Source organism: Colius striatus, chromosome 4, assembly GCF_028858725.1.
Source record: "Colius striatus isolate bColStr4 chromosome 4, bColStr4.1.hap1, whole genome shotgun sequence".
Lineage (NCBI taxonomy): Eukaryota > Metazoa > Chordata > Aves > Coliiformes > Coliidae > Colius > Colius striatus.
In genome coordinates, this window is record NC_084762.1 from 5,796,481 (window position 1) to 5,823,058 (window position 26,578).

General features: G+C 45.7%; 1 protein-coding gene across 3 annotated transcripts in view; it reads right to left on the reverse strand.

Moving 5' to 3' along the window:
• GMPR (guanosine monophosphate reductase) overlaps positions 1-25,333 on the reverse strand; it is a 47,754-nt gene extending 22,421 nt beyond the window's left edge. For 2 of the 3 annotated variants that reach the window (XR_009818586.1, XM_061994573.1), the window contains exons 1-5: positions 14,210-14,670; positions 9,521-9,640; positions 8,908-8,991; positions 7,101-7,274; positions 646-727 (exon numbers count right to left, since the gene is read on the reverse strand). Coding sequence is in view for 2 of the 3 variants with exons in the window: in XM_061994573.1 (XP_061850557.1) it covers positions 646-727; positions 7,101-7,274; positions 8,908-8,991; positions 9,521-9,640; positions 14,210-14,296 (547 nt within the window). In the remaining variant the exon portion in view is untranslated. Of the gene's footprint in view, positions 1-645; positions 728-7,100; positions 7,275-8,907; positions 8,992-9,520; positions 9,641-14,209; positions 14,671-24,959 lie in introns of those variants that run through there. The other variant, XM_061994574.1, reaches the window with a different exon arrangement.
• Between the last annotated feature and the right edge of the window lie 1,245 nt (positions 25,334-26,578).

Genomic DNA, 26,578 nt, shown 5'->3' on the forward strand with positions numbered 1-26,578 from the left:
AAATAAGTTTTAAAATAAGCTCCACAGGGAGATCTGTGTAATGCTTTGCAAGAAATCACTGCCAGGATGGACCACTATCTGGAAAAGAGCCTCAAGATCTGATCTTCTTTGAGGACCGTTTGTTACTTGTGGTTTTGGGTGGTTAACTTGTGTAGATTTGTTCAGGAAGATCTCCAGGGAGGGCTACACAGCATGAACTCCTAAACATTTCCACTTTGAGGCTGCAAACCATAAGAATTCTTCTTTTATATCTGAACTTGCCTGTGTCAATTGCACCAGGACATGTTGCTGTTTGTGTATTTTGCAGTATTTACTGTTGTTTTATGTCTTCCTGGGCACAACTGCAACCTTTATTACATCATTTGCTCTCCTCAAATTATCCATTCATGGACCAGAACTATTTAGCAACGCAGTGTAAATAATCTGCCTGCACTGTGCTGCATTCTCAGTGGCCCTTGTGTTAGCCAGTTTAAAATGTGGCCCACTTATAGTGAGCCCAGCTGCAGACTATGAAGAAAAATGCAAAAGGAAGGAGCACATGAAGAAAAGCACAAGGAAGGGAAGGAAAAAAAGGGAAGACAGTGTGGCAGTATGTGCCAGACACAATCTTAGGGAAGGGAAAGTAGGAAAAACACTGTGACTTACCTGGTCCAATACCCACTTTAATAATATCTGCTCCAGAAAGAATAAGTTCTTCTACCATCTCTCCTGTGACCACATTGCCTGCCTAGACGGAAGGAACAACACCACGTATGTGGGAGATTTACAGACTACTGCCTTAAAGACTAATAATGATAATGTAGAGTTTTATGCAGAGCTTTTATGAGCTGAACTATACAGAGTCAGGAAGAATATAGTTCACTATATTGTTCACTGTGTATGCCATAGAAATTAAATCACGAGGGTACATTCTCAAGTCAAACAAATTTCATGATGGGCCCAGTAAACCCCCATCCTTACGACCCCATTAGGATATCTGCTTTGTCTTCCATTGTGACTGTAAGAGACCTGCAAAGAAGGGCTGAAGATTTGCCTTTTTATATGGCCACTTGAAAATGCCAGTGTGATCAAATTACTGATGATGTTGGTCATATACAAAGGAACTTTCTTTTCCATTAACAAAAGACACCATGAGAAACAATAATCCAGCACACACACGGTGATTAATTTGCAGAACTAGTGCAAGGAGAGCAGAAAGCTGCCAGACTCTGTCTATTCAGTTAAAGAACTTCAACATTCTGATGCAAGCTCAGTGGGAAGAGACAGGCCCTTGATGGATGAGCAGACAGGGTGAGGTTAGAGATGAATTCCCTTGCCAAGATGCTCCTTGTCCAGAAAGCTTTTAGGAAAAAAATGAAGGAGGAAGGATTTCAAATGACATGGGATTTACAAGCTAAAACCTATGCTTTGAATCATGCTTGAAAACAAACTGTTGGCCACTATATTTTAAGGTCATGCTTTCCTCTCTGCAAAAGGTGCATCCTGAAATGATTACCTGTACTAACTGCATTCCCACACAGTGAGGGAACACAGGATGAGACTGCAATGCTGTAAATGGTGCCCCACAGTTTAAAAAGGATGTGAAGGTGTGCAATGTAGCAGAGGGGGTGGTAACAGAGCTGGTGAAAGGGGTGGAAGGTGTACCCTAGGAGTGGCTGGGCACACTGGGTTTTTGTCTAGCTTGGAGAAAAGGTGGCACTTCCCACATTGTGGGAAGGAGGCATGTACCAAATCATGGAGGTGAGGGCTGTGGATTGCCTCCAGATAACTTGACCATCACAACAAATGTGCAAAAAGCATGTGTTGAGTGTGAGTTTGGAAAGTCTTCTACATTAATCCAGTTAGGCTGGGTTTACCACAGGATGGCAAAACCCCTTGCTGACACTAGCAAGGCTCCAAGATCCTTACTTAGTGTTCTCTTAGTTTACATTGAAATAGAACTGCTGAAGTCAACAGGAACCACCAGGGCAGGCTGGGCAGGGCCTGTTCTCCACTTACTGATTTTTACCTCCTATTTCACCATGTATTTATTTTTAATGAATTTTACTTCCCCCTTTCATTAGCCTGAAAGAGCTGACAAGCCACCACCTGAGGCACTTACCAAAACAGAGGCAGCAATTTGTGGTCTATGCCACAGGACCACTTAACTTTGCTCAAAACTGCTCGATATTGATTAAAAACCAAACAAAAAATAGAACTGTCGGGAAAGAAAGATTACACAATAGGTGCAGTGTTTCCAGCTAAGTGCTGCTTCCTTTCTGCTCACTGGTAATTTGTTACACCAAGTGTTGTAGCCTCCAAGGTGGGAGGATGGAGAGAGCACGCTGCTCACAACCTTAAGGAAGCAGGTTACATCTGCCAGTGCAGTATAGAAATACTGGAGTACATGCAACACATTCATAAACAGGAACAAAGTGATATTAAAGTCAGTAGCTTCATGAGATTTGGAAGCAAATGTGTATTAAACAGTAGTGTCTTAATAGCAGAGCACAGAGGCTTGTCAAACTGTCTCTTCAGAAATGCTAACCAGACGTTTAATGCTAAGTTACTGCTAAGGTTGGAGCTGCATATGTTGATTCAAAATGCTCATCCTAGCAGGGAAAAGCACTTATGTCCCCAGCATACATTTTTTTCCTGGAATGCATGTACACATATCAGTGGCTTCTGTCTTTCTGAATCTGCAGATCCTTAAGTTTTCATGGGAGATGAAGTCAGCTCTGTAGAGCTCCACAAGCTGCTGATGACAAGGCTGCTTCTTTTAGGTACCTTTTGCAGACCTCAGAGCACACAAAAGAACCCCACTATGAGAGAGGCCCGGCTATCTCTGTGTGAAGAGACTTTAGTATCACGGCTCAAGAGCAGGGAAACCCGTTTTCTCACATCCAGATGAACTCCAGCTCCACTGAAACCAACACTTGACAGCTGAATAGAGGCAAAAGAGCTTTGGAAAGCCCCACATGTAAGGAAAAGCCAGAGTATGTCAACTAAAAAAAGCTTGAAAATATGAATATAGAAAGACTGAGACTACAGAGATGCAGCCCCCTTAAAAGTAACTAAGAGTATAAAGAAATTGGAACTTGTATAAAGAAGTTACTACAGACAATACACTTTGTAGTGTTTTGGGGCAAGTATTCAAGGAACATAGTGACTGGTGATGTGCTGGTGCAAACTGTGCTCATCTTAACAATGAGCCATGTGCCAACGCATCGCTGACCTGCTGCAGAACTGGCTTACAGCTAATCTGGCTTTACTACCCCTGGCAGTAAAAAAACCAGCATCAGTAACAACTGAAAGTCAGGTAAACTGCCACATTTTCAATGTGGTCAGTTATTCAAGGCTGTGGGGCCTGGCCTTTCACACTAGGGATGACATTCAGCTGGACCATCACTCAGTGTCAGGTTTCAGGTGTCACCAGGCTCATTCCAGCACCACCCAGGATGACTGAACTGTGGGTCAGTCTTGAGGGAAATCCTGGCCTCAGGAAAGTCAAAGGGAGTTTCACTACTGACTTTAATGGGATCAAGATTTCACCTAACAGGATTATAAAGGCTACAGCTTCTCTGACAGAGATACAAAATTAGTGAAGGCAGCAGGGCAGTGCCTCTGAATTTGTCAGGCATTTGATCCTGTGCCTCATAAAAGCCTGCTATAAATATCGACTCACACTCAGGCAGGAACACTGCTGCACTGATTGAAAGCTCCTGGCAAATGGCAATGGATCAAGCTGGGGAGAAGTGTCTGTGACAACAGTTCTCAAAACTTTCTTCTTGTATCCTAGAGGAAAGCACAGTCTGTGCCTCCACACTAGCAGGAACTCTGCCAAAGGACACTTCCCACCCATCAAAGCAAGGGGTTCTTTACCTTAAGATGGAGAGATGGTGCCCTTTGCAAGGCTGAGCCATCCCAGGGGGCTGTTTGCAGTCACTATGGTGACTGACTCCAGACAGCCTTGGCAGCATCTCTGTCTCCTACCCTGGGATCCCAGCTGGCCCCTGCTCAGAGATCCAAGCCCTGGTGGACACGCCATGACCAGGCTGACTCTGCTGCTTGGTCAGAGATAAACTGTGAGCAGTCTGCTTGGCTTTTTCTGACCACATTCTGCCCCTACTAAAGCCCTAAGAAGTTCTGCTACTGACTCTGAGGGGAGCAACAAGTTTCTGTCCTGTGCTGCTTCCCTCTGCTCCTGCTTTGTTATTCTCTTTGCTTCCCTCTCTGGCCCATCCCTTGTGGGTGCTACTGCATCTGCAAGTGTGCTCCTGCCCCAGGTTTTTCCTTCCTGTCACACTCTCTCTGTTCCCCTCCCTGGAGTTTCTTCTGTTTAATAAACAGGGAACACTATGAAAAGAAAAAGGATAAAAACTAAGCAAACTTGCTGGCAAAGATCTTAGTTTGGTAAACAGACTTCCAGTGAAATGGTAGAACCCTGATGTCTGTGATTATACTAATACATACATGCATACTAATGCTTAGCCTCCATCATGAATGTCAAATGAAGTTCAGCTTTAGGCTTCAGTGAGTAGCAACAACTCAGGCACACGATGCTGTGCTGTACAGCAAAACACCCCACTGGACTATGATCCTTGATTTTGGGGGGCAATGCTGCATTTGCAACACTCAGAAGACTTCAACACTGCTTCTCTCCTCCATTCTCAATCTAGTGAGTGATTTAAGGCAAGCCATGTTGTCCCTTTGTGCTCCTTTCTCTTCCCTACACTTTGTGTTCCATGAAAAGTTGATCTTGTTTGTAAATTACGATGAAAGGCAGGAGTGAAAAGAGCTTGTGGCAGAGCCAGGCGGAAGACAATAAGTCAATGTGGTTATAAAAGTGAGTGTTTAAAAAGGCAAACACATGCATTTGAAGGGCTGTTACACAAGAGACATCCTCCATCTGCACAGAGAGTACTACTAACCACAGTTGCTTTGCACGTCACCTTTCAGCCTCTGAGCTGAACCCATGACATGGCCCCTGGGAACACACTCCCTGAGCCCCGGGGTTGAGTTACTGCTACGTCCTGCACTGCAGCTGACTGAGGAATGAATGGTCATGCTGAGGAAGGCAAACAAGACAGCCTGCAAGGTCTTCGAGATCATTTTCAGCTATGAGAAAGCTTCTTTATTTTCATATCTTCTATTTAACTGCTAACCTTTTTGTTTGAAAGCCACAACAGTAGAGAGCACACTGCAGGCACGGCACCGAGACTTCAAAGAAGAGAGAACAGGTAGCAGCAGGGCATGTCTTCCAGAGTATCATGAAAAGGAGCCTTGGACAACTCCCACGTTTCAGCCAGGAATAACTTCAAAAGGCCATTTTGGCACAAAGTGTGAAGTAAACTCATTTGGAAGTGGGATAGAGGTGTGTCCCTATTTGAATCGGAGACTTTCAGGGAATGCACAGACTACAGAGACTTTGGACAACTGAAGGCTTTCGAACACAAGTTTGTCAGTATGATTTTAGGAAGAGAAACTGTCCCTGTACAGGAGATGAAAAGCATGAGCCATACTGAACCATGTTCAGAGAAAGGACCTACAATCAGAGAAGGGAACTGAACAGGTCAGGGCTGTACATGTGCTCAAACGGGTCGTGCTGTCAGGACAACAAGACTCAAAGTAACAACGACCTAGTCACAGAAGCAGAGAAGCTAAGCTGATAGCTTAACACATGAGAGATGGATGAGACTGGCTTAAGGAGCCTGGACTAAAATCTGGGCTCGATATCTCACTTTGACATTGCCCTTCTGGGCAATTCATCTTGGTTGAGTTCTCTCTTCAGTCAGCAAAGTCAGCAGTCTGTGGGGAGGTGGAGGAGGGGATGACACACTATTTCCTTTCCACCCCTGATAGGGGAGATAATGGTGGGGTTTTTTTTAAACTGTGTGATTCAAGCTCCTTCCCGCAACTCCTCAACTTTAAGACAGTGGACTAGTCATGTCACTAGGGACAATACTTCAGATCCAAAGCAAGGAAACAGCCCATCCCTCATTGCAGCAGACACGGAGCAGGAAGCTCAAAAAGGCCACATCTTCCATTTCATCCTTCCAAAAACTCTCCCCAAAGCCATGGGAAATATGGCTAAACCAAAAAGCTTCCCACACCTCCTGGTAGCTGCTGAAGGATGTCTATTCATTAACACAGAACCTCACAGGCATTCCATCTCACTTCCATTTTCCAATGCCACCATCATTCGGAGGCAAGAACACTGCCCTCTGAAATGAGAGGAGGGAATGCAGTTTCCTCTGAACGGTTTGAGCATGCAGTTCCCTGCTGAACCAAGCCAGAGTGTGCAACTATGACCATTTTTACTTCACATGTATGAAGCTTTGTGTCTGGCATGAAAAAGTGAGAAATCCTAAGACAGGATTTTTTGCTGCACTGGTTTGAAGAAAGGCTGATAGCATCATTAAGAACCTGCTGTTTGAGGAAATTCTGCTATTCTCATGGAAACAAATTCAGAACCATTTCTTCAAGGGCCTTGGGAAACAGGCAGCAGCAGTATGGCTGTACTGCAAGGAGTCCCTGTCAATGCAAACACCCCACACCTAGTGCAAAAGGTCTGGAGAATCACACAGTGATCTAACAGATGAAAACAACTACCTGCCTGAATAAACACTGGCACGTTCCTGGAGAAAAACCCTCAGCTTGGGATCACCAAAATAAACCCACACACTTTATGATTAGAAGTTACATCTGGTGTGGGAAAGAGGTGGCAGGTAGGAAGAAAAACTGGATCCAGCCAGCCTGCCATGCCAACATCTAACTGCTGTATCAGAGGTGAACGTTCCCACAGAAATTATCAGCAATAGAAGACTGAAAATGCCAACGTGTTATTAAACTGCAGTCATTTGGCTCAGAGTCAATATCTTGCTGAATTGAAAGGGCAGATGACTAGAGCTGCCCTCTGTTTCCTCACAAGGGTATCTGCCCACAGGTATTTGTCTGGAAGACAAGAGGTTTGAGCCAGATTTCTTTCTTTCCTTCTGTGAAATGAGGACTCGGAGACTGATGGAGCTACCACAGAGCTTCTGACACATACCAACCAAACTCTGGGCCCCATTCCTGGACAGAATTCCCACACAGCCCCTCTGCCCCCCCTACACACTTACCATAATGGTGTGATGTGGGAACAGGGCACGGACGGACTTCACAAACTCCACAAAGTGCTCTGAATAGCCATTTGCCACATCCAGGCAGATGTATCTGATCAGTGGAATGGCCTCTAGAATACTTGTCAACTTGTCCAAATCAGCTTTTCCACTACCTGAGCTTGCTGCTACATGCTAGAAAAGACAAAAGGAGAGCAAAAGTGATTAGTAGTTTGTAAAAACTGGGAGAAACACACACTTGGTTTGTCTTTTTCTGCATAGTCTTGGAAGGACTTGTGCTGGAAACTAGTGAAAATCGTACTATATAAGATGAAATAAGTAATTTCCTGACAGTATCAATGTATTACTTCTGGTTTGTCTAATGGCTCTAAAATAAAGCAAAAGCAGCACTTTATCAGCTCTTCATTCACAAGTGGATTCTACAGGCAAATATAGTCACCTGAGACAGATGAAGGCTCAACCATACTCACACTAACACAAACACAGAAGCAGCCCTAACCTGGCATAATTCCAGGAAGGCAGAGTGGCAAAATTTGGGGCACTTTCAGGAGAGTGGAATGTGGGTCTTTAGGTTCACCAAACACTCCCACAGAATCACAGAACAGTTGAGTTTAGAAGGGATCTCTGGAGATTGTGTAGTCCAACCCCCTTGCTCAAGCAGGGTCAGCTACCACTGAAAACAAGCAGCTTGCTTCCTCCTTTGTCTTCCCATGAGTCCTTTCCAATAGGAAAATAGTTTCCACAGCTGTTGGTCCACAAAACCTCTGCAAAGATCCAAGGTCACAGAGCAAGTCAGTATTTAATCACTAGGAGATCCTACTCCAGTGATTATGAACCACAAATGAGCTAAGTGCCAAAGTATTCAGACACAGGATATTCCTGGGACCACTTTCTACCCTGTATTGGCATATGAGCAACCCTGCTGAACCTAAGTGACAGGCTGGCTTGCAGACAATCCTGTAATCAATAGTCTTTATAATACAGTTTTAAAATGTGCCACAGGTCATGCAACTGTGTGGTATTCTTTTTGATACAGAAAAGGTTTCAGAAGTGCACTGAACTCTGAGGAGGAGGGGAGACAGCCAGGCATGCTCTTATACTCCCTCTCCTGGTGTAGGAGCCTGCCAGAGGAACAAAGAAGAAATCTGGATTTGAAAAAGCCAGGATTCAAGACAATGTTTAAATTTATTAAGAGGTGTTTCTCTGTAATAGCTCAGGCTGGGAACCTACAAACAAGTGAGGCAACACAGCCAGTAGTAGCACAGTTCTAGTGTAAGGACAACACGTGCTCTGACAGCTTTCAATGCTCATCCCTGCTTGGGCCCAGCACCTGAGTCCCTGAGCCCACAGGCTCTGGGTCCACTTGCACACCTGATAGCAAAGACTCTGCCTAGCACAAGGGCATGCACAGTCAGCTCATGGTTGGGTTACTCAAGGCTATTTGCATTTGTGGTCTTGGGTTTCTCCCTCACCAGCACTACCACAGCTCCCAACACCAAGAGAATCACAGCAGTTAGATCTATTCCCACGCATTTCCCTCTTTCTTCGTTCAGGATACTTCTCTGCTTCCATTCCAGGCATATCTAAACTTTGCTTTTTCTGCATCTTAACATAAGCACTTTCATAATGGACTCACACAGTTATTCTTTTTAAACCAGGACAAGCCACTTCCCTTGATGCATTTAAGAACAGCAAATACCTTAACTCCCCAAAACCTCACTTGACAACAGTATTCCCAAGAGACTCCAGAGTATGTGAGTTCAGAACAAAGCAATACACCATAATAATTTACACTATGAAAATGTACCTCAAGGCATTCTGGGTGATTGGCAGCAAACAGTTTCCATTCTTCCAGTGAATAATGCTTGTGAATCGCTGTGAACATTGCATGCTAGTAGAAAGAAGAAAAACTGATATTAATGTCCAAGTAGCAGACATTTCAGGGTCAGGCTTCTGATGTGTTTCAGGAAGTCATGGTCAATATTTTGAATGTGTTTAAGCAGTGCATGAAGTTAAGGTGAGCCTTGAAGCCAGAGGCTAATTAAGTGGTGACTTATTCAGTAACCTGTACCTTCAAAACCACTGTCAGCTAGTATTTTTTTTTCTATAAGGGAACACAACACAAACCTCAAAACTTAAGCTCTAGAAGGTCCACCTGAAGATGAGCTCCACCAAAGATGGGAGCTCTCCAGTGAGCATCTCCACTGAAAGTACCTTGCATCTGGAGTCCTGCCTCTGGTGACTGTATTGCTGTAACAGCACAGTTGCTTTGCAGTGAAATCACCACACCTTCTAGCTCTGGATTATTTTTTCCCCTCGTGCCTTCCTGTTCTCCAAGAAATATAGCTAAAAATTAACAAAGGCTGCTGGCTGCACCCAGTGACTTCCCCATTGTTGCAGAAACAAGACCCAAGACTTACTTTTGCCATCACCACAGCCATCTCAAACGTCCCCACAGTGTCCATGTTTGCCACTATGATGGGAATCCCTGTGTAGGTCTGCTTGGAATTCCGGAAGGTGAAGGTGCGCGTGAGGTCGACCTGTAAGGAACGGACACAGATTCTTTTAAGCAACTGACTGCAATCTGACAAGAGTTTTCTCACTGACTTGACAGGTTTGGCTACTGCTGCTTCATTTTTATCACATTTCCTGTTCTTTCTCCCTTCATTCCACTAATATCTCACTTTTTAGGTATATTTTGTTACAACTTCTGCCTTCTAAATAAGCAAGAAAATGTAAAATCGTGTCTTCTGTGTTAAAGAGAGCTCTTGCTGAAGAAAAACAACTAAAAAGTCAAAAGGGGTTGGAAAGGACAGACAACGAGGGCTGTGGATTATTTTATACAGAAGTAACCTTAGCTGTTTGTTTGGCTGCCTGAGAAACCCAAGCTCAAGTCCCAACTCCACAGAAGTCAGAACTGGAACTCCCTCCATCTCCTGGGCAAAAAGGACTTTGTCCCAGTCTTGAATATAAACAACAATATAATAAAGCAAGCTATTACTTTTGGCTGTGGCTATCAGCACTCTTGCCACACACTATGAACAATCATAACCTCAGCTGATTCAACCATGAGGCTGCTAGTTTCTCAGTTAATTTCTTACAACTATCAGCCTTCACCTGCAAGGTTTTTTCTTCTTCAGCATCCTCAAAAGAACGTGGTAACATCAGGCACTTTGTTCCTCACATTCACAAGAGGAAGTATCAAATTTGGATCAGTTCCCATTGGTCTACTTAGCATCTTGCAAAAAGGGAGAAAACAGAGCCTCTAAGAAATGCACAACTCTAAGATGCTAGGTTATTCTCTTTAGTAACAGTGAAAATGATCATGGTTTTCATTACTCCTTACTTCAGCTTTAATCCAAGAATATTCAGAGACCTGAACTGAACTCAAATCCATCACCAGAAAAGCAGGAAGCAATATAAAAACATATAGAACTTCCATTATTTATTTACAACATGTTTTGAGCACTTTCATATTGCAGGCTTCATTCTGATCAATATGCTGGGGGGGGGGGGGGGGGTGGTATTACTGATTTGGCTAAGAGAAAGGACTTTGAGCCTCAGTGAGGTTTTCATTTTCTATAAGACCATAAGGGAAGAGTCACTTTGGTGAACAAACTAAGATACATGTTAATGGAGACTCAACCTTCTTCCCTTCTTACTATCAGAGAGGCCCAATCCTCCACCCATCTCTGATGACATAATGTTCCTGTGGGGAATTTAAGCTGCAACTAACTCGACAAAATAGCATGAAGAAGACAGGTATGAGACAAGTATGGAAAAATTAATGTATTTTACTCCATTTTAATGCAATTTATTAACTAGAACCAAGGTAAAAAAAAGAGCATAACAGGACCAGTTTTACACATAGTACCAACAGTAGAAGTAGTTTTACAGAGGAAAAACATCTCTTTCAAATAAACTTAAGGAAGAAGTAGAGAGGAAGAGTATGTTTAAGAAAAGAGTAAGCAAGAGATAAAGCTATGGGGGGGCACAAGGCCATTCTCCCATCCACTCAGTTTAACTTCTCCTGTTGTGCCTTTCCTTACACAGCTGTATCTCATGCAATCATCTACACACCTGAGAGAGATAACCGAAGAGCCTCCTCTAATTAGGCTTTTGTTCTACAAGAACAGGAGAAATGGCATGCTGGGTTGGAGAAATTCATGAGGCACCCTAGTTCTCCAGTCCCAATGTCCAGGAAGGAAACGTAAGAACAAGCCAGGTTTTGAAAGATTCCTTCCCTAGCCTGCCTTCCCAGGTCCCAAGAAGCTGATGTTTTGAGACCTTCAAAGACAAAGGTCTCCTCCAATCGTGTTAAACAGCCACTGAGGAACTCGTAATTTCTTAAGCCCTTCACATCTTCAGCCTCTCCAAATCTCTCATATCAATAAATTCCAAAGATGAATCATACATGGCATAAAAACAACAATCTTTGTGTGATCATTACATCCACTGCTCCCTATTTCTTGAGAGACAATCAACAGCCACTCGTCAGTTTCACCTTCCCCATTCCACTCCTCACTTCACAGACTTCTACCATACGCTCCATACTGGACAGTCCTAGTATGTTTAGGGTTTTTTCCCCCACATGGAAACTATTCAATACTGTTGACCATCCTGACTGCCATTCTCAGTATCCATTTTAGCATATCATGCTGTTCTAGTGAAGGGATCACCAGAACTGTATATTCAAGATGAACATATCAAGGAGCATCACAACACTAACTGGGTCTTCCTTAGCTCCTCTGTTAGCACTTCTGATCACCTCCTTGTCTCTTTCCTGAGTGGTAACAGCTAATTTATATCTTGATGTTCCACGCGTTATGAGAAAACTTCTGACTCTAGGAACGCTCATCATCACCCAACAATAGCAAAAGCTTCTTTGGAAAGAAAACCATGAAATGTATTTTATAACTTCCACGAAGACCTCTAACATAATACATTGGCTGTTCTGTTAAAAACTTAGTTGAGTTCGTACATTTCAATTAATAACTAGACTTCCTACAGGACACTTGTCTGGTGAACTTAAAATAGACAGCCTGCAGAGACAAGTCCAGCAAAGGCAAGAACAGCAGGCTATGCTGAGTACCAAGACCCTGGAATTACTGATGCTCCCACTCCAGTCATTGTTTTAAACCAATCTGGACACTTGAATTCAAGCTTCACATTTTCTGGCTTCTTTTCAAAACCAGAAAGCAATCATGGAAAATGAACTGAGAGCGCAAGGAATCAAAAACAACTACCAACACAGCAGACCTACAAACAAGAGCTGCAAATACCCCAAACTGCCTCTCTAAGAAGCTGACTTAATCCTAGTTACTGCATAGAAAGCTCTCCTTGCGCAAAACGAGGCATTCACACCAGAGAAGCAGACGCTTGCTGATAGAAGCTTCAAAGCAGCAGCTTGCTGGGTAACAGGCACTGTAGTATGCTGCCTCTGTTCCTCTGCCAGAACTATTTATTTATATTCTTGTTTTGAAGCAGACTGGGGCTGTCCATTTCAGATCTGGCTCTCACAGACACTGTTTATTCCTGTTGCTACAGCCTCAGTGATGGTGTCCAATTTCTTAACCTTCATCAGTTTTCACTGACCCCCCTCATGACATGCACTTTTTCTCATGTGAAATGTTTTTAACAGTTCATCATAGCCAACCCTTACAACCCTGACATATCAGCTCATGTTCCTCCTATCGTTTTCCCTTCCCAGCAGCCCTTCTTTCCACAACCTGCACACAGCTAAATATACAAAACAGGGCACTTGAAGGAGCCATGTGTCACTCGGCGGAGCACAGCTCCACCTGTTTGCCAGCCCAGCACAGGGAATTTTAAAGAGGGACCACAGGTCCCCAAGCAAATGGCTGGAAAGGGCCAACGGGCCTTATGAGGAGTAACTGCACAAGGTAAGTTGTTACTCTGATGGGACGTTGTTCTCTGTAAGTTACAAACAACTAGCCTGAGAGTCCCTTTCTGATGAGAAGGCCTCTCCAATCTTATACCTTCACAATGGCAAAGTAGTTTGTTGCCCCCAGTAAGAGGGCCACAGGCCTGTAGTAAACATGGCCACCCTGCTTCCCTTCCTGGTCTTGTCTCCCTCACTTCATTTGTCTCAGCCTCTCTTACAACTCTACTTCCCCGGGAGAAAAGCGTAATCCTCCCTTCCATCCCCCAACATAATGCCTTCATTAGTCACACTAAATCCGTTTTGTTAACCTTGGGGTTACTCGAGGTAAACGAGAAGGCACCTTCAGCCCCGGGGCAGCCATCTTTTTCCTTGTAGAAGCAATCCTCGAGGGATTTCCTAGGGTCTTCCCTGATCCCTGCTGAGAAATAGCCACAGCCATACCCCAGCTAGCAGTGGCCCTGGGCCAGCAGGGCTGCAGAGCCCCAGGCAGCCTCAGCCACGGGGTCGGGGGGACAGCGAGGCTCTAAGACTGAAACGCACCCGATGGGGTCCCAGCCGGGGGCACCTTGTGCCGTGGCCAGCGCTCCCCTGCGAGCTTTTTATTCTCCTGGTTGTTTTTTAGTACTACTATTTTTTTACGTGAGCGTGTCGGTCACTCGGTCCCAGCCCCGCCGGCAGCCCCTGCCTTTGCCGGCCCAAAGGCTCGTAACCAGACACCCCCCGCCGCAGAGAGCGGCCGGCGGGCAGAGCTGCCGGGCTGATCACCGCTACCCTCCCGGCAGGCAGCCCCCACGGGAACCGGAGGTCACGTCCCGCTCAGCGCCGCAGCAATCCACAGAAGCACCTGTTACCAACAGTGTCCTGCTCCCCCCCTCCTCCCCGTTCTTATTTTCGCCTGGCAGCGGGGGAGGACAGCGCGGTACCGGCTTGCAGCGCCCGCCGCCGGCTCCGCCGGGGCTCGCCTCGCCGAGGGGCGGGCGGCAGGGGGGAAGCACGCCGCGGGCTCCGGAACCCCGTCCTCCCCTCGAGCAGCGGCATCCCCCACCCCCCCGCCTCGCCACGGAAAGGGCTTTTCGCTCGGGGAGGGCATTGCTACGTTAGACTGGGGAATGAAAATGAAGCAGGGAGAGCAGGAGGGTGAAGGAAGTTAGGCGCTGAGAACGGAGGGGGAAAATAAAAGCATGCTGGGTTTGAATGCCCCCACCTCTGATCTGCTTTTGAGGCTGCTCCTTTTAGGTCTGAGCAGGACATCTTTAAAGTCCAGTTTGAGGTCTGCGTCTACCCGGGGCATCTCGCTGGGGCGCGGGGCTGCGCTGGCTCAGCTCGGTTCGGCTCCGCTGCGCCGCGCCGCCTGCAGAGCCGCGCCGGCCAAAACCCGCGGGCCGCGCACGGAGGCTATTTATAGGGCGCGGGGAGCGCGGCGCCGCGGCCCGCGCCCCATCGCTTTATTAGGAGAGGGGTTGTTCAGCTGTGTGGCCCAGCTGCTCCTGCAGCCACCCCACACACAGACGCACACCTCCCCCCGCCTGCCCCGGCCCTCCGCCCGGCCGAGCGCTCGGTGTGTGTGGCGGCGGGGGCAGCGGGGACACGGCGGCTGCCGCCCTACCCGCACGGGACGGGACGAGGCGCGGGCAGCTCCGCGGCCTTAAGGGCAAAGCAAGGGCAGAGGAAATGGCGCCGCCATGTGACCGCGCGGGCTGCTCGGCGCGCTAACCGTTACCCGGCGCTGCGGCGGCCCTCAAGCGACCACACCGACGTTTTATGGGGCGGCTGCGGCCCGCCGCCAAACTGTGCCTCTGCTCTTGTAAATCGGCGGCCTTTGCTCTCCCTGGGCACTGGTGGAAATGCGAGGTGCTGGGGTGCTCCGCTCTGAGCCCGACCCTGTTCCCCTCCCTGCCCATCACCCTCTGGTGCTGCCCGGCTCTGGGCACCCCCCGGAGCTGGTTCCTCCCCGTCTGGCCGCAGAGCAAAGCGCTGGTGCGTGTGTTCGGCCTTTGGACGGTTGAGAAACGGTCACAGGAGAGCAGTCATGGCACCAGCCACCTGCAGCTGCCTCTGCACAATCATTGCTTTCTTCACCCTCCCTAGCAGAGCTGCCAGATTTGTATGAGCCGTTTTTAATATCCACCTACCGTTCAACACAGATGTGAAACTCCTGTAACAACAGAATTACATGTGCTAGATCCATCTGCATCCACTGTCATGGGATACAGGGTTACCAGGTATCATACGAGATGATTTTCACAGCAGCTTTGAGCCTTAAAATCTACTTAGTTATAAAGTCAGTGGGTTGTAAGATTTGGACTTTGGAAGACGTGAGCTAAGCCTTGTCAGTGACTGGATGCTGAAGTGTGGAAGGATCATGGCTGGCTTCCCCTCCTCAGACATGCTGCAGGGTGAGGTAGTGCTCTCTTTATCTGAAAGTTGCACGCATCTGGTCAACACCCTGCCTCCAGCTGAGCCCTTTCACACCTCTTTGCCCAAGTGTTCCACATAATTCAATGTGACCAAGCATGAGGCCTGGGCAGGCTGGGCATTTGAGTGCTTTTGGTGCTGAATGCCCAGGTTGAGAGGCCTTGAAACTGGTTTCCAGGAAGCCTTGAGGCTTTAGAACTCTAGGTGATGTTCCATGAGAGCCTTGCCAGTACTTCCCAGAGACATACTAAGGTGAAACGTGACTCTGTAATTAGTCTCACCTGCACAACAGAGGCCATTCACTAGGTGGTTTGTCCACTGGGTTCAACAATATAACACAACTACTACAATTCATCCCTCAGACAAATAGCCACATCTACCACTGTGCACTGTTCAGTAACAAATCAACATTTTGTTCATGAGCAGAGAGTACGGATGAGAACGGGCTCTGTGAAATTGGTATGCCTGCAGCAGAGGATTGAGAATGGAGGAAAAAACAAGTGCCTTCTGTCTGTGCCTGGCACCTTGTCTCCTCTTTGCCCTCATGGCAGGCATGTGATGCTGAGAAGAAAGAAAGAGGCCGCTGCGCTGCACTGTGAGTGCAAAAGGTCAGCTCTGTCATGGGCAGTAGGAGAGGGAGGCCAGCAGTGATACTTGTAAGCCTCAGAAAACTGTGCGTGATGCTGTTTTTCATTTCCCATGTTTTAATTTTCATTTCCACTCACAGAGCTCACTGTGCTATTTTCCTGCAGATACAGTATTTACTGATACCACTGTTTTCCCCCTGTACACTAGAGACTAGTTGGGTCTCTCAGATCAGCCTTGGTCTTCCTGAAACCTTCCAGTTTACTACTTCAGGATAGATTTCCTGTAACTAAAATTAATGATTTCTTGCTGAACCACCTCTATCTATTTCACTGTCTTTTCCTAAGTATGGACACCAGAAAGGACACCGTGACTGATCACATTAATGTCATGGCCAGAAGTGAGTATCACCCCATTAGGTATCTTTGCTGTTCCTCTTTACATCTGCAGCCATCAGATATCATCTCTTTGTGCTGTGAAAGAAAGAGCTGTTCAGCCAGGCTGTATGCAGTATTGGTATTTATCCCCTAAGTGCAAATGAGCTATCACTGATTTCAGAAATTAGCATATGTAAATTATTCCAACTTCTATCCTTCAGAGTAGTTCTTTTGCTCTACTTCATTATTTTATATTTACACTTAAAAGCAGATGGAACAATGCACTCAGAAGAGAACTTAACAGCTGCTGCAGCTGAAAAGACTAATGCCAGTATAGCTTCATAGGTCTTCTGATAGTTTCCTAAACTTGGTGTTTTTGAGAAGAGGGAGAAGTGGTCATAAGAGTAATGAAAATAGTTATTACCATGTATTATGAAGAATTATCTATCTGGCTTCAACCTATGATTATCTAAGAATTGTTGTTGGCCATGTGATTTTCATCCTGTGAATGTAACTGTAAATGCTGTTGTATTGTGTAACAGAAATGAGTTCAGAAATGCGACCTGGTGACAAAGGATGTGGCAGAGGTACTCACTGGTGTCTTCACTTCCATCTTCCCTGGGAAGATTTGCCTTTGGAATCCCAGGACTCTGAGATCCAGGAGAACGTCAGTAGCTGTGAGGACTTAACCTCAAAAGAGCAGGGAAGTAGGGAGAGGGAGGAGGGAGAGGGAGTAGGGAGAGGGAGGCTTCCTGAGGACTAGGAAAAGCAAATGTCAGTCCTGTCTTTGAGAAGAGCAAGAGGAGGAATGATCTGAGAATAGAGGCCAGTCAGCCTGACTTTGATGCCTGGGAAGGCAATGATGCAAATAATCCTGGAAACCATTTCCAAGTTCATGAAGGACAAGAAGGTGGCTGGAAGTAATTGGCATGAATTTACAAAGACAAAGTCATGCTCAGCTAACCTGATTCCCTTCTAAGATGAAATGATTGGTCTGGTGGATGAGAGGAGAGCAATGGATGTTGCTTAGACTTCAGCAAGGCTTTTGACAGACTCCTGTAACAGCTTCATAGACAAACTGAAGTGCAGACTAGCTAAAAGGACCACAAAGTGGATTGAATACTGAACTGCTGGGCTCAAAGAGTTGTGATCAGTGATACAGAGTCCAGCTGGGAATCAGCCATTTGTGGTGTACCAGGTTAATTGTATATGGCATTAAAACCACCCTTTTTCTGATTTAAATAGGAACACTTCCCTCGCTAACATCTTGGTGCTAAAAAAGGCATTTGGTGATAACCTTAAAGTGAGAGCACCGCTGAGCAGCAGGAGCACCTCTGGGGTGAATGCTGAATGAGGTTGTCGTTATTTATGAACAGCAACTATGGTCACAGGATGACACAGCTGACACAACTGAAGGCACATGCTGATTCTTCACTATGGTTCCTAGGAAAAACACTACAGCCTCGTATAGCTCTACACAGCCTGTAACATAATTAGCATGAGTGTTTAAGGAGTGTGGTGAGCAGTAGTGAAAGCATTGCTCAGCTGGCATGTGCTCCACCAAACTATGTGTCACAACTCCCAGCAAAATCCCATCTCTGGGAAGAACAACGTGCTGAAGGACACGTGTGGTGAAAGATCTTTCACTGTTGAGGAGAAGCAGTTCAAGGAAAGAGCCTTGCTTTTCTTAGGAGAAATGTAAATCACTTTATTTGAATTTGGGCCTCATCTGTACTGAATAATAACATTTCTTAGTGGATGGATCAAGAGACCTAACTCGGCAAACCCTGAAAATGCAAGCAGAAGATTTCTTTGGGTTGTGGAGATAAGAGGGTTTCTCTGAACTATCACTCATATTACAGCATCTACACTAGGCCTTTTGCTGGCCCTGATAGCCACCAGCAATGGGAGGAGGGGGGCTGGCACCTCTGACTTACACAGCTGCGACAAGCAAGCTTCAGCCACACACATGAAGATCACTTGCTAAGAAGTGAAGAGACTCATATGCCCTAAGTATTTTTTGTTGTATTCAAAGGTCTTAGGGTAGACCACTATTCATAACCTGAATCCCAGGCTCACACAGAATTCAGCAGCACAGAGTCTCATTCAAGGTACAATTTGCTTAGCAGTGTCCGTATCCATTCCTATTTGATTTCAGCAGGTTTCAAATGCTAATTATAAGTAATCACGGCAATTAATAATTAATGAGGCCCTGACCTTCCATGGCTGACAAATACATTTATTTAGAGTCTGTCTGTGCTGATAAATAAAATGGACCAAGCCCAATCGCTGTCCCTGCAAGGCAAGGGACAGAGTGTTGTTCACATGTAGCATCCATTTAGATGCCATATGTGAGCTTCAAGGGGTTTCACTTAAACTGCACACTGGAAACCATCTGATGCTGTTCCCCGAGCTGCCCTCAGACTACCTGGCAGAATGCTGGCTGGCCAGGTTGTCCAAAGGAATGTTATACTAATTAAAGAGTATGAATCATTGCATGGTAAAGCTTATGGCTGTGCGCTGGTTTGGTTTACTATAGGCCTTTACTGTTTGGAACTATGTCTGTGCATTTTGTTTAAATGGGACAAAAGCTGTTGTATACTATCCATCATGACCCAGTAATTCTGTAAATTACATCCAAGTCCCACACACTGTAAAAGAAAATGAGATTCTCTCCATGGCAATCTTAAGCCACCTCACAGTTTGGGACAGATATTCTGTTGCAGCAGCAGAGCTTTGTGTGCAGAGCCAGCCTCTCCTCAGTGGTGCTCACTGGCAGAAGAAGAAGCAATGGGTGCAAACTGAAACACATGAAACTCTATCTGAACATAGATCACTTATTTTCCTGTGAGGGTGGTGCAACACTGGCACACGTTACCCAGAGAGGTTGTGGAGTCTCTCTCCTTACAATCATAGAATCACAGAATGGTAGGGGTTGGAAGGGACCTTTAGATATCATCTAGTCCAACCCCCCTGACAAAGCAGGTCCCACCTAGATCAGGTCACACAGGAACCCATCCAGTCAGGCTTGGAAACCTCCAGAGAAGGAGACTCCCCACCCTCCCTGAGCAGCCTGTGCCAGGGCTCCCTCACCTTTACAGTAAGGTCCTGGACAATGTGCCTTGGCTGACCTTACATGAGCAGGGCTTGGACTATGTGATCTTGAGAGGTCCCTACCAACCTCAGCCACTCTGTGATACAATGGTTCTGTACAGTACTTTGTCATTACAGAGCATCTTCCCTTGCAAGATCTCAAGGGGCTGGTAATTAAACACTTTATTTGATGTTTATAAGCACTGTTAAAGTTTGTTTATGTAAGAGAAATGAAAAGACAAATGCAGGGATGATGCAAAACCCTACCCAAGTTACACATCAGAACTCTGATTACCATCTCATGCTGCCTTTGTAGCAGTAAAACTCTACTGACTTTGTGAAATTGTCCCTACTTAATATCACTACAGGGAGAAATAGACTGTAGAGGAAATTCATCAGATACAAGTGGCAAAGTGCTGTAGCCTACATTGATTTGGCATTTATAGCAACTTGCCTTGAGGCAGCAAATACAGTAGACTATAGCATCATTAGGATTTGTTGTCACCAAAACCTGGTGACATTTGGCCTTGAGCTGTAAGACCTCATGGATGAAATCATAGTGTGTCATTTTTTGGGTTGCTGCTGAAATAATTTCTAGGGTTTCTCCTGCCTGTGTCTTTGCATCTGTTGTCTTCTAAAACCATTAGGCAACCTGCCTACTTGGTCTCCTCATTTCAGATTGAGGGGATGGAAGACTTTTGTCTTGACTGGATATCAGCTGATTTACCAAGCTTTTCCAAAGATGCTGGGCCAAACAGCCACACAAGTAAGGTAGCAAAACTGCCTCAGTCTGGCCATACCCCCTCCTTCCCCAACTTTGCACTCAAACTTGCATGTAAGGTTGCACCTGATCTTCATCCATCATATTTGTAGCTTAGAAACTCCCAAGAATCCATTGGCAATTCAGCCTGCTCATGTAAAGACGGGATAATACTGGATTCAAGAAGCAATTTTGCAAAATGCTGTTTTTCTCACTGTTGATTTTCAACAGAGCAGCCCCAGCACTGCTGGGGTAGCACAAACACTAGTATTACTGTTTGCCTCTGAGGTTTTTTGAGTTCAATTTTTAATGTACCTGTACCATCAACATGCTGCTTCCTTCGTGTTAACCTATTTCTCGTGGAATTAATGAGCTGTAGGTTTATCCCTGAGTTTGTGTTGCTCAACATCAATGTGATTAACCCAGAAAAGTTAAAAAAAACCCCCAGGTATCTTGCTCTTAATACTATTGATTTGGTCAGTTCCTCAGGCATTAAGATAAACTAAGGTCCTGAAAGTCCATTTTCTGCTTATGGAGTAGGGTGAGGACATTGCCTCTTTTGACCCCAATTGTTTCCTTAGGTTTGATGCCCAAAGCCTGTTTGAAGGAAAAACACTGCCATTGTTATATGAAATAGATGAAAAGCATATCATTCATTTTAAAAAATCCCACTCTGTAACCAAATGGCATTTTCTGGGCTATCCTTGACATTTTTTTTTGTGTTGGGTGGAAATCTTGGTTCAAATATTAAACTGGAAGAAAATGTTTCTATATGATGAATAATAATGAGGAGCTTTCAAACCCAATTTAAAGAAATCTTCCTAAATTTGCTGCCCTACTGCACCATCTACAGGCAAAAACCCACCCCACGTTGGTATTACAAAATGTTAGAAATCTATTAAGTGCTTTAATCATTGCAATTAATAAATGAAAGTGGACTTGTCCTGGTTAAATCTTGATAAGTGCGAGGTTTTTATGCCTTTTGTGTTTAAAATTACATTTCCCACAACTTTAAATACCTTGTACACTTTGGCCTGGGAGTTTTGCTTCTGCAGAACTTGTGTTAATTTGCATCTTATCACGGGGAAACAGAAAACAAGATTGGCTTGGACCTTTATTGCTTTTCAAGAGCTTAATGGGACAGAGATAAAAGCTGCTGCAGTTATCAGCTGTCACATACTTTTTCATAAAGACACCTACAGCGGGATTATGATTAACATCAACTCGGTTGTCACCACTATGCCTTTTTTACCCGTAATTCCTCACTGCCTAAAGTTAAAGATATTCTTAAAATGACCTAGAAAATGCTGCCTCTCTTTCCCACAGCAAATAAAACCTTGCTAAATATTCTTGTATATGATTACAATAAAATGGGAAGGGAAAACGTAATGCCCAAGACTGTTAAACATGCACTAGTTTTGCAAGGCTGTTTAAAAAGTGAAGATTATTAGCAAGTAGGGCTGCAGTAGCTGTACATCTGTAGCTATCAGCTTATATCTAACATGCACTTTGGGTGTCCCTGATATGTCAGCAATCAAATAGGACAAATATGACATGAACTGATAAATCAAATCTCACAAATCGCCCTCTTCCTTTTTAGGAGGAGAGCAGATCCTCTTTAGCTGTTCTCTCCTTCCTGTCAACACCCATGTATAAAAAGATACATCCAGGGGTGAAGTAAAATGAAATACAGTCCTTGGAAGTGGTAGGCAGATACATGCATCCTGCCATGAAAATTCAAAGGAATGTCACTGTTTTGTTCTGGTAGGAGAATAAGGGGCTGAACTGAAGATCACTTCTTGACTTGAATTTTGGTCTTGCATGCCTGGACATGTTCCTATGCGACCTGATCTAGATCGACCTGCTTCTGCAGGGCGGTAGGACTAGATGACCTCTAAAGGTCTCTTCCAACTCTACCATTCTATGTAGTCTTTTTAGCTGAAGGAAACTGTGGAGCAAGCATGTTATTTGTTGCAGCAGTGTGTATGCAGCACCCAGAGTCAGTAAGGCAGGGATCCTGACTACAGTCTTTTCACATTGGTATAACGAAGACTGCTGAAAATACCACGTATTTTTGGTCTGTTATTCCACATCCTTGTGTGGCAAATTATTTGGGGTATTTTTTTCCACTATTTTGATTTGTGCCTATCTGCCTCTCCCTTTTCCCTGAGCTGCTGTGCACCAGTGCTGGTTTCTGATGTTAAAAGAGTTGGCATGATGCTTCACCCCTGTCATCCATATTTCTGCAAACGCAGAAGTCCCTTCCCTATGTGGTTTGCAGAGTCCTTTGGGATCCATTGGGATGAAAGGTGTGATATAAATATAAGATACCATTCATTCCCTTTTCTTTTTTTCTCCACAGCACACACAATGCTAATAGGTTTTGCTTTCATCTTAAGCTCCCCTGACTAAATTGTCAAACATCTCAGTAATACCATGAACTTCATACCATTCGCTTCAGGCACAGTCATAATCACTGTACTGTTAGCTCCATCCTTACAAAAGGATGGCTATTCTCCAGGCATACAATTGATTCTCCTACTAGCAAATGCCTCTTCTTATCATTTTCCCTTGAGTTTCCTTGCTTCAGTCTAATCCTCTGGATCTCACTCAGGTCCCATTTCCCATTTGCCATGTCAGTTCACCTGCAGGAAATTATAAAGCCAGTGCTGATCCTGTATCCTGAGCAAAAGGGACCAGCACAGTTTCTTTGGACTTCTGTGTCTGCCTGTCTTCCACTGTGTTTAGATAGCAAAGGCTCTTCCTCTTTAGGCAGAGCACTGTTAAGAGGAGCAAATAATCACCTTCTCCAGGCTACCTACTCAGCACCTCCTTCTATTCTCAGAAAGAAAGCAGCAAAACACAATTGCCTGCCTAAGCCCTTTTGCTCAGCTCCGTGGGAAAGGGAATAATTAGCCTTGTTAAGTTGCAAGGCCAGCAGCACCTTGCCTTCCTGCAGTCCCCTTACTTGACCCCTCTGTCTGAGAGCTGCAGCCAGTCCCACAGTCCGTACAGGTGAGCTGCTCCCAGCTGAGGCCACATTGCTGCCGCTCCCCTTTCTCACATGCTACTGTGGCAGCCACCCAAGGCCACACAGTCAGTCCTCAGAGAGCTCAGATGGTAGATGCAGAACAAGGCAAGGCATTTTCTCAGGCTCTCCCTTTTTCTTTCCTCATTATTTTACCTCAACTATTTTTGCTCCCATGTTTCTGAACCCTCTCGCATTCAACTGCAGGCTATGTCTTTTCACCCTGACACACCGCTGTCAGGTGATAATATACTGCTCACCAGAGCAAGAACTTGTCAAGAAAACTGATGACGTGCAATGTCTCTTTGGGGCCAGGCAAACAAGTCCTGTGGAATTTCTTAAATGAGATACGCGAGGCTACACTGTCACGTGGCGGAAAAGACAGGGATAAATAAATGCCTATAAACATTTGATTTCCTGATCTTTGAAACTGATCCACTTGAACCACCATGTCTGGTGCCCAACTTGGCAAAAAGACATCTTTCTTCACTCCTGATTGTTTTCCTAAGCCCACCTTTGAGCTGCAGTGTAGTAGACATATTCCATGCCACAGAATCTAGCTTCCCTCACTCACAGAAGTGTAAAATGGGCCTATGTCTATAGGAGCCAGTGATAGTGTCATCATGCAAAACTCATGTGTGTATGATCAAAATGAGTCCCTGTTTTTCTTTTCCCACAACTCAGAACAGAGCTCAGAAATGCAGAACCCTTTTGATATTTAAAAAACACTTGCTGTTTAATCAGAACAGAAATGTGGCACATGAAGAAGATGGGCATGTATCTGAGCTAAGCTTTGGGACACATTAATAATGAATTATGCTGGTATAGAACAGCTGTATTCTTATATCAGAAACCATGGGGACAAATAAATTGCTTTCATTAATTTCCCAGTTCTTTCCTGGCAAAAAGTCCAGAAATGCTTAGACTACAGATGTAAGTGCCTTGTAAAGAGACTGTATGAGTTATTGGGCTGTCAGATGTCATTATGAAGGTTGATACTATTTCTGCAATGTTAAGATCTCCCCTCCCCCTGCCCCAAGTATTTTTTTGTTGGCTACTAGTAGGAAGGCTAGAGAAAGAATGTTGATGATAATGTTCTTATTTAATAGAGAGGAGTCTGAGTCTGTTTCTGAAGGGATGATGCAGATTGCAGTGCAGAGGAGCACTGTGACCCTGCTGCCATGGGAGTGCAAGGCAGAGGGCAGGGAAAACACAGTGACACACTCAAAGTATAGCTGCCCCTGGCTCCTAAGGAGCCATCTCATGCAAAGCCCCTTCCAGGAGGGGACTTGCCACTGTCTTCTCTGCTCAGTGGTGGCCTGTGATTGCATTGCAGGATGTGATGCAATTTAAACTTGTGTTTTAGAGAACAATAGGGACATAAACACATACAGAGTGTGTACACACAAAAACTATACACCACAAACACTCCTACTGCAGTGAGCCTATGGGCTGAAGATGTCATTAGGAACTGGTAAGTATTCAAAGGATAGAAGGGGACTCCACTTCCCGGGAAGTACAGAATAAACCTCAACTGGTGTAGCTCTTCCTAAGGATGTAGAACTTACAATTGTTCAAGTGCCTTTGAATGAGTCTAATTTTGTTTCAGTGGCAGGCTGATCAGAAATCCCGGCATTGCTTTTTGTTATGAAGCAATCTCGACAAGTGTATACGGCTGCTACTTAAAAATTCTTACCTTGTCGTCGCTGAAACACTTCCAGGCATCACTTAATCAGGTGAAGGAGATCTTAGCTCATTATAGCTTAGCTCACTCCGTGTTCTCCTTCAGGTTTGCCAATTAGAGTTTGTCTAGCATTTCCTCTCTCCGTACTTGCAAACGTCTCTTCAGTTCTTGCTAATTTCTGCAGCCAGGCCGAGTGATGGGAACACAGAGTTTCTGGCGTGCATGAGGTGTGCGCCGTCCCTGTGCCGGCCATGCCGGGCAGCTCCTGGCCCCCTGAGAGGGTTGTCAGACACTGTCCCAGGCGGCCCAGGGAGGTGTCGGAGTCCCCATCCCTGCAGACACTGCAAAGCCGCGTAGCTGAGGTGCTGAGGGCCGTGCTTAGCGGTGGGCTCCATGCCGGTTTCCCCAGCGCCGGGCCTGTGCGGCCGTGACCCGCGCGCCGCGCGTGATGGCGGCGCCTGCAGGGGGCGGCCTTGCGCCGGCAGCTCCGCGCTGCGGGGCCCGGGCGCCGCTCGCTGCTGAGGCGCTGGCCGCGCTGGCCGCTCGGGGTGACACTCTGGGGAGAGAACAGGGAAGTCAGACACCTGTCAGCCAGCAGCGGAAGAGTAATTAATCACAATTAACACTGCGTTCAGTGTCAGGTAGTGTGTCTTATCTTGTGACTCCACAAGCACTTTGTGTTTAACCTGTGCAGCTCCTTCTGAGGGGAAAAGACAAGATAAAATGTTTAGAGCTAATTTTGTGAGTGGCATTTCTGCACTGAGACCCCGAAGGCAGCTGTGTACAAGCACCAAAGGGCCTGATTTGCACATGTGCTGGGCACCTGCAGACCCTGGAGTTTGTGTGCTAGAGTTAGCTAGTGTTCTTCCTCTACACTGCCCTGTGTGCAGTTCTGGGCTCCCCAGCTCAAGAGGGACAGGGAACTGCTGGAGAGTGTCCAGCACAGGGCCACCAAGATGATCAGGGGACTGGAGCATCTCTCTGATAAGAAAAGGCTGTGAGACCTGAGGCTGTTTAGCCCAGACAAGGGAAAACGGGGGGAAACTTCATCAGTGCTGATAAATACTTAAAGGGTGGGTGTCAAGAGGATGAGGCCAGTCTTTGTTCTGTAGTGCCTGGTGACAGGACAAGGGGTGATGGGCACAAGTTGGAACACAAAAAGTTTAACTTAAACACAAGGAGAAGCATCTTTGTTGTTGAGGTGAGGGAGCCTTGGCACAGGCCGCCCAGGGAGGGTGTGGAGGCTCCTTCTTGGGAGGTTTCCAAACCCACGTTCCTGTGCCCCGTGATTGAGGGAAACCTGCTTTAGCAGGGAGTTGGGCTGGATGAGCTCTAGAGATCACTTTCAACCCCACCATTCTGTGACTGTGTGAACTTAGACGTCTTTTAGCACAGACATCACAAGTACTGCCTGTTTCTTGGTGAAGGACGGCAACGTTTCAAGTGATAGACAGTCTGTGCTGGGAAACACAAGTGTTACCCTGTAGTCATGACTGCATTTACCTCTCATCTGTACAGTTTGCAGGTAAGTGCACTCTGCAAGGAAAGCACCTGATCACATATGCAGGAACAAGTTCTTAAACGTGACCCTTGTACAGGTTGGGGACGTGCAAGGCCAAGTGTGCCACAGG